This window comes from Ptychodera flava, chromosome 20, assembly GCF_041260155.1.
Source record: "Ptychodera flava strain L36383 chromosome 20, AS_Pfla_20210202, whole genome shotgun sequence".
NCBI lineage: Eukaryota > Metazoa > Hemichordata > Enteropneusta > Ptychoderidae > Ptychodera > Ptychodera flava.
The window spans coordinates 20,345,407-20,354,463 of record NC_091947.1 but is presented as its reverse complement, the minus strand read 5'-3'; the positions used below and the strand labels follow the sequence as shown (position 1 = coordinate 20,354,463).

The 9,057-nt window shown below is 38.4% G+C and overlaps 1 protein-coding gene across 2 annotated transcripts in view; it reads left to right on the top strand.

Annotated features, from left to right (window-relative positions):
* Positions 1–9,057, top strand: part of LOC139120274 (guanine nucleotide-binding protein subunit alpha-14-like) — a 128,927-nt gene that overhangs the window by 1,011 nt on the left and 118,859 nt on the right. The window contains exons 1-3 of one of the 2 annotated variants that reach the window (XM_070684557.1): positions 26–106; positions 455–571; positions 1,189–1,529. In XM_070684557.1, coding sequence (XP_070540658.1) covers positions 1,418–1,529 — 112 coding nt within the window. In that variant the 5' untranslated portion in view covers positions 26–106; positions 455–571; positions 1,189–1,417. Of the gene's footprint in view, positions 1–25; positions 107–454; positions 572–1,188; positions 1,530–9,057 lie in introns of those variants that run through there. The other variant, XM_070684556.1, reaches the window with a different exon arrangement.

Genomic DNA, 9,057 nt, shown 5'->3' with positions numbered 1-9,057 from the left:
TCACACATTTGTATTGTAAAAGTATGTCTGTGTTGCACACGTTGAAAGGCGATATCCAACGAATTAACGTCCCTTAAATGACTGGGCTTTGGTACATCATCAGCAGGTATGATCTCTGTTAGACGATGGGGAGATGTTCTGTGTGTGTGACTTCAATATTGTATATAGTCAAGGGGATAGCGAGATCATCAGTTCAGTGTCTGTCCGTACGTACCAGACTGCGTATAGTCTACAGAGATGCACAGCCGCAAAAAATCTGCCACCTGACTTACAGATAATACAGTTTTGTTCCTGCTTATGTATGGGATGTATCTTAACCGTTGACCTGTGGCATATTAAATACTCAATCCTTGTCAAATGATGGCGTGCTTTTGGAGACCAGAAAAGTGTCAGGAATTCTGCACCATGCAAAGGAAGCCGGGAGAATGCTTCAAACGAAATCAATTTTTTCCAGAAAAAAGATGACGAGCGCCATCCCTCGAACAACAGACCGAAGCACCGACCAAGTGAGGTATTCTCTGCTGCGCCGTAGAGCAGACGGCGTTTTGCAATGTGAGAACGAACTTGAAAGGTAAGTCAACGTGTTATTCTCAGAATCAACCACTTAGAGGTATGTCAGTGCAATATTACAACTCGCAGGTCCATGTCGCCCCAAAGAGACATTTTCACCACCGATTTATTGAAAATATTGAATGGTTTTGAATGATGGCTTTCAAGAATTACAAAATATCAAGCAAATCAGAAATTTTGAACACATTGTATGGTTGAACTACCGATTAAAAAATCCTGTTCAAGTGTCGGTGCCGACCTGACCAACATAGCAGCCACTGTTTAAAGTAGCAGTTGGAGCGAAGGAATGTGATGATGTAGGTCTTCCGGTGTTTTTTTTTACCGTGTTGTTCATTCTTACATAAAAATACAAGCTCAGGTGTTCGCCTTTGGCTTAGCTGTTGGTCAATAATTTTATGATAGGCACTGTTTTTTTCCTCAAGTCTTTCACTACATTTTGACACAGTAATTATACATGTTGTCACCAAATCATTGTAGAGAACTTGTTCTGAGTCTCCAAAGTGGTATTGGCAAGACTACATATCTCGAACCCTTTTACTTAAATTATACCGCCAAATGTTTCTCTTTTGACAATATTTTGAAAAAACCTGAAAAATGCCTTTCAAACTTTATTCCTAGCAGAGTAAACAGTTTCATGGTCACTTCAGAACAGAGTGTGAGGTCCATACTCTCCGAGCATCCTCGGGGCAAACTCTGACATGTAAAAAAAAAACCTGTCCACTGCAGCAAACTGTTATACAGCAGTAAAGCCAGATTCACAGCCAAGATTTTTCCAGAAGGCATCCAGTGCATGAGAACCTTGGAAGTCATACAGTAACTTTTTTGTGTGAATGAATGACTGTCGACAATGATCAGGAGAAAGGCTGTAAAGGAAGCTGCTGCCCGAAGCCACAACATCGATGTAGCTTTGGATGAAGAAAGGGAAAAAAGACAACGAGAGATCCAGCTCCTGACACTAGGTATTGTCAATTGATCATAATATCACCTTAAATTACTTTCTCCACCTTTGCATCCATGTAATCCGAGCGAATTTTAACCCTATCACCCCTACCCCCTGTGGTTGGGTCCGTGATTGCTCTTCACCTCCCAGCAGTGAGGTGGGATCCATGCTCAGGAAGACAGAGGTGAAAAGGTTAAAATTCATCCCCAGCTGATACATTTACGATTGATGTCAGCAGGCCACATCATTTTGAATAAGTTCAAATATCAGAGCTTTTATCTGTTTTTTTTTTTAAGTAGGTCCTGTTATTATATATCAAAGAAGGCAGAATGCAGTCTCCTCATCACAAGTAACTCATTGCATCAGTATGAGATATCAGAATTTCTTGAAAAACATTCATGTGATTGTATTACTGTGGCCCCTACAACACATCTGCGTAGATCTATTGAAGAATTAAAAACCTACCACCGCCGGTAGATTAATGATTGAATACGGCCCTTGGCTGGATTCTTTTATGCTGCGCTCACCTGAATACAGCAATCAATACCAGAAGTGTATAATTGTCATGCTTTGAGTGCATTTACTTAATGAAACTTGCATTTATCCAAATATGTTAGATTAACTGAGTCTCTAAGACTTTTAGAAAGAGGAGGAAAATATCATAAAACAGTAGATAGTATGATTATGAACTAATGTAACATGTTTAATATCCATATACACATATAGGATGCATACACACCTATTGAAATTTTGTGCATGTGTGTGCACGCGTGCGCGCGTGTGTGTGTGTGTGTGTGTGTGTGTGTGTGTGTGTGTGTGTTTAGTATATACACTTGATTTTTGTATGTATGTTATGTATATAATATTTGCAGATATACAGTACTTGATGTGATATATATATATATATATATATATATATATATATATATATATATATATATATATATATATTGGTTGTCATAAAATAAAAGCATCCATAGTTCTTTCACTGAACCACAATACATATTACTGCAAAGTTAGGGTTTAGAACATCAGGGAAAGTACACCATTCCCGTCACAAATACCATTATGGCATCATTATTGAAATGAGTTAGATTTATGCATTCAATCTCTATGCTACACTTCTAACCTACCGCTGCTTTGGTACTTTGACTGCAGTGCTTTAATATTAGCCGATTAAATGACAGTTCACTCTCACAGGCGTTGCTAATGTGTGGAATATGTGCAGAAATAATCTAAGATTGACTTTCATCACCCTGTTACCGTTGTAGCAGCAAACAGAGGCATTCGGAATTTCTTCAGTGGTTAGTTCATGAGAAGTAAGCTCAAGGAACCCCTACAGGCATTCTACTCCTGATTTTCTCAGAATGCAACAGAGCTAAAAAAGTCTCTTCAGAGAAAGGATGTACTGCAGCTATTTCAGCGAACATATACGTGTAATATAATCTGTAGCGTGGTGACAAGTTATAGGCAGGAGACAAATGCACTCTCAATTGTAACTAGAATGCATCCAGAATTGGGCACATTTTTTCGCAGTCAAATCTTACCGAGAAAAGCACTGTAAAATTCATCACTATAGAAGCTACATCATATTTCTGTCGTGGGGTAATTTGGGTTTCAATAATGGAAATGGCTGTGGTTACGCTGAGATATCAGCCAGATAATGCAGTGGTAACATGGTTATTTTCTGTAGTCTGGGGTTTCACATTTCAAATTTCCACTTCTTGCCAATCAGCTAAAGAAACCATATTCTTCCGGCTTCCAAGTTTGTATTCTGGCAATCGATATTTCACAAAGTGGATATTTTTAAATTGAAATTTAGACACCATGATATGACTTGCTCAGAATGGTACAGCAGGCCTGTATTGCTCCATATATAACCCCAGAGTGCTGTCATACAACAAGTCTATTACGTCAATGGTGCCCTTTTCTTTGCTCTTTTAATCACCTGATTTTTTAATTATTCCAAAGCTGATATGAAGATGCAATAGAATTTCCAGTGTTGAGAGTGTTAATCAAGAAAATTGACATCTCCATCACTAATATTTCTAATCAAATCCGTAAATGTCAGTGAATTCAATTTCTAGGCACTTAAAGATTATGTGGCTGTAAAAATACATGTACATGGAGTAGTGAATTGGAAAGGAGGCATGGTGAGTCACTGAAATCCAGGTTTTGAGGGCTAATGTACCAATTTTACGTATTTTTGACCTTGACCTAAAATTTGGAGGGGAAAGTAGAGCTGTTCGTAACTGCCCTCCCACTGGCACACACGGAAATTGTGCCCTCCCACTGAATTTTGATGCCCACTGCCCTCCAGTATATATGGTCTGCCCGCTCCCCACTCCCCACAACAATTCAAGCTCCCCACTGCCCTCTCCCCACTACTGAAATTCCCCATTGCCCACTAGATACTCACTAGGCAGCCGAAATCAACACAAAACCATGCGAGCAGCTAACAGAATACCTTGGAACATATGCTCCCCTCTTCCTCAACTTCATTCAACTACCGTTTTCCCCTCCCTCGTCAAATTTTTGGGTACCCACTGTCAAAAATTTTCTCCCCGCCCACTGAAAATAATGAAATTTCTTCCCCGCCCACAGTAAATATCGAATTTTTCTCCCCGCCTGCTCATTAGTCTTAAAATTTGCTTGCCCGCTGAAAAACTGCGCACGAACACCTTTTTGCACAAACAGCTTAGTTGGCAGCACCTGGAAATTGCTATGGTGGTAGTTTTCATTTTTCCAACATGAACAGCTCGGCGAGGTAAACTTTGTCCTGGTTGCATTCAGTGAGTATACCTGTCGCATCGTGTGGCAGTGACAAGATATGTGATTTTTTATTTGTTCCCACGCAACCCCAAAGATGACCCGGATGATTCCTAAAGCATGATTTCACCGCGTACATCAAAGAGTGAAATGTCAGGAGTCGTGGAGGTCAGACAAGGAAACACTATCAAGATCTCCAGCGAAGGGCTTTGCATAATTCATATGTGCCGCAGCTGTAATGGAATTTTTCAGAGGCTGTAATGATGTGGAAAACAGTATGTTGGGGGAAAAAAAGGCCAAAAGTCTTCATTTTTATACGTCAGTAAAGTCATTTTGCTCCAAACAACACTTTGGCTTTTGGATTCAATGAACCAGCAGTGAGTTCATAATATCTAAGAGGAAAATTTTTATTCCAGATCATTAATACTAAGATCTCTTCAACTTCCAAGGCATTAAGGTAGCTACATACAAAATAGACACTTTCAGATTTTTATTTTTTTCTCACTTGAAGAACTCCTAAACCCCAATAAAGTATATATAGAGCCCTATATAGGGAAGTCCGACGATGCACAGTACACAGTCATTATATGCATAATAGTCATGTGACAAGCGTTTTGCTGAACCTTCCAAAAATCGGTTTTTCCTCCCTTTAACAAACATGCTGCAAGATTTCCGTTTAAAATTTGTACATTGGCAAGCCTTGGTGATATCCTTCAAATCCAGTCTAGATTTCCTTTATATGCCTTTTTATTTTGTTATGCACTATTGAAGGTGTTAGACTAAAGTGCTTTTCAAGGAACGTAATTGTCACGCCATATAATTTGAATGGAGACTCTAAGAAAAAATCGCAGACATGGATTTGAAAGATATTGCTAAGGCTTGTCAAAGCATAAATTTCAACCAGAAATATCGCAGCATGTTCGCGAAAGGGAGGAAAAACCTATTTTGGAAGGTTCAGCAAAACACTTGTCACGTGACTATTATGCAAATAATGGCCGTGTACTTTGTTTGGTTGGATTTCTCTATATCAGGGCTTTCAGAAAATATATACTTTATGTGGGTTGGGGACTTCTATAACTGAGAAAAAATAAAAATCTGAAAGTGTCTGTTTTGTGTGTAGCAACCTTAAGTATGCTGTGTACCCTTTTGTACCAGTATTATATAAAGCCTTTGGCAGCACTCTCAGGAAAATGCGGCTGTTATGATATTGTGGATTTCTAATCAGATTGTCAAAATGGTGCAATGGCGTGTACCTTCACAGAGGCGGCTACGAACCATGTCCTCAAATGTTTTAACAAGATGTATGTGTATGTTTTCACTTCTTTGTCTGTAAGACATTTTTCTTCCCCAGAGGACTGACTCCTAATTTCCTTGGCATTTTCTTTTCTTTCTTAGCTTGTTTTGATTTATTGTCGCTTTAGAAGCAATAGATTCCCATACAGTGTAAGGTATTTTTCAGTTTATGCTAAAAGAATCCACTCAGTAAACAGAAGACGGGATCAGCCCTGATGTAATCTGTAAATTCCAGGTAACTCTCAATCTCTAATAAATAAGCAGGCACATATCATACCGTACTAATGATAGGACAGTGTGAGAGTTATTGCTGGATAGTGTGTAGTTTACATACAAAATATTAGAGTATGTTTAATAGACCATATGAAGTTTTGAATTTTTGGAAATGCTGATACGAGATGCAGTGATCGGTGATCTTAGCAGATGACCAGAAGCTAGCTGCCAAATTTTATGTGTCTGACTTTTTCCAGGTAGCAGAAAAGCATCCTCAAAGCATAAAGGATTGTTTGTCTCTTAAAACAAAAAGAATATTATGTATTGTCAATGGAAAATGACAAGTGAACCGATTTTGTTTTGAGATTTTTATCTGAATTTATTGTTTGAGTGATTTTCGCTCCCAAGTGTACTTCCACAAATACCTCATATCATACAGGAGGAGGCATGCCATCTGGAATGTTTGATGTCATAAACTTCTTGCTTGTCCAGACATGTCAAATCAGATTGTTGCTTTGAGGCAGGAAGATTAATATTTGCTGAATCAAAATGGGCATAAATATGTCATTGGTACGGAATTTCAGCTTTAACTGCACTCTTCATATCAGGCACTCATGCATTTACGTCATCGACTGAATGCATGGTGTGTTGACCCTAAGAGCGTACTAGTTATGTTCATTCCATAGTTTGGCGATGCTGTTTAAAAAGAGAGAGAGAGAGCGGATGTGTTGAAATTGACAATGTGAAATGAGGGGGCAGGGACAGTCGTAGAATATAGTGATTGGTCAGTTGGGACCGCACGTTGGCGAAATTGCTCATCTTAGTTTATCTCACAGTCCAGGGGCAATCCATCTCCCCGGCAGCCATGACTAGAATGTAATCCACAACCCTTGAGTGCCTGTCGCATGCAAATTACTGCGAGATGCCACCAGCATTTCCAATTGCCGCTCGATATGTAACGTGTGTGTTTGTGTACATGTATACGTCGAGAATGAAACATTTGCAGTGTACAAAAGATATCCATTACCTGCCCATCGCATATACCCTGTACTTTGGTGATGTTGTACATTCTGACCCATGAAGATTTATGCAGTGTTGAATGTTGTCACCCCGCTTCTAGCTGATGCGAGTGAAATTTATTACCTGGTCCTTTTTTAAGACCCGTGTTTTATCGGCCTTATGTGTAAAACCGAACAACACCGTCACAAATGCATTAAAACGTGTAGTCAGCATTGTAAATTTTCATCCATTACTAGATTTGTTTGTAAAATTACATGTATCCAGGGGCACACATCGAGTGCTTTCTTTTCTCTTACAATCCAGTCCTCAGCCCGGGTATAGTACTTGTAACATTAAAGTACACTCCTCAGTCAACCGAGTCCATTGTTTACCATACAAAGTGTTCATACATGTACTCAAGCGGTCTGCAAGTTGCGAAAAAATATTTCAATGTTTTTGTTAATGACAATTTTTTTTAATCTGAGTATCAGCAAAGGAAGTGATGATGCAGTACACATCTGTGTTGCTGTGGTAACATTCTTTGTTGTCTACAGAAACGTTTCTTCTGTACTGTGTTAGATTTTTGGGGGTTGTTTTTCCATCTTGTGACAAAAAGTCTTTATATAATGGATCCTTTGAGTTAAATTTCCCTTTAATCTAGTTTTCAAAAGAAGGGATGGAAAAGTTCAATATGGTCATTAAATGGATGTCTTTTTGTGCGATGGAGAAAGTAAATTGGACACATCAACCATAAATAAGCTGCGTTATCCACACAGATACAATGTACGTGTTGTTTCTTTGTAACATTGGCGTGTCTAAGTAATTTATTCTCACTAGGTGAGCCTTCACACAATGAAGTAATGTTTTATGCATGCTGTATCTTGCAAGGGATTGGGCCTTTCCGAATCAGAGTCAAATCAAAATGTATGTGTAGTGCAGTGTTTATTTATGTGCGATTTATTTCAAAGGATAAGCATAATGCTCTGAAGTGAAAAGTTTTGGAGTAGTCAGGAGGGAATGCTTTCGTTTTAAACAGGAAGAATTTGGCCATGGAAATTTCACTGTTATGATCAGTGGTTATTTAGAAGTCGCAGTGTGATCATACAAAACATTAATTATACTCTTCTTGTGAGTGCACACAGTACACAGGATTTTGAGTAAACTGAAAGTTTACTTCTCCAGCACATTCGTTTTTTCAGGATTAAGGCTGTACGCACCTCAAAAGTGAAAGACTTAAAGGGAGGGTGTCATCAAAACTCTGCTCAAAGGTTGCGATGCAGGGACCCACAGCCGATGTAAATTAACACTGTATCTAAGGGTACATTGACCACTGATGAAAGTTAAAACATGTTTGTTAACAGTGAATATCGTAAACTTTATATGTTGCAGCTATGTTGAAGTGATGCATATAGGTATCATGCATGAAATACATTGTTTGTAAACAAGAAAGTCACACATGCACAGTTCAGACAACAGCCTCCCTTTAAACTTTTGTTCAAACTTTCAACCATTCTCTTACCAAATCAAGAATAAATGTCAAGGTCACTGTAGTTTGTAATGTACAAGAGATCCTAACATTGACTGATAATTGAAATTCAAAATGGCTGCAGTAATCTTCGTCACCGTGACCTCTAGGGGAAAAAATAAAATTTTCAATTGTCAAAAGACTAAAGTCAGTGAGAATTTTCTGACTTCAAGAGCTTTGAAATGAGCCTCCGCAAGTTGGAGATCAAACAGGACCATTGTGAAAATGTGAGAGTGCGAATATTTGTCACCGAGGCAGATTTTCCTGACTTTTAAAAAAATGATAAAAAATGATTGTCTAATATTTGTGTTGTGGACGAATTACTGTTTCTTGAACGAAAATGAAGAAAACAACCATATGGAATATATCTATTTCTTGTCGATAATTCATGAGTGATGAAATCATGTGTAAATTCCTTTGCACGCTGATCCCTATGACAGATTATTCATGATTTTGAAAGCTAGCAGTATTGATACTTTCTGTTGATTGCCTCAACAGCCACTTTTCTTTGTTGAATTGCTGTGTGCTTTACTCCACTTATCAGACAAAAGCACCCGTGTACGCGTGAAAGGCATGGAAATACCTTCCATGTCAATGCAACAGATGCTGCTTTTAATCATGTCGTTAATTGGTTATCTGCTGCCGCATGCGCTGGAATTCTATCCCATTTTAAAAAGAAAATGGAAAACAAATTGCTAAATACATTGATCTTACATGTAAATGAAAAAAAATTGTCATTTTATGTGAG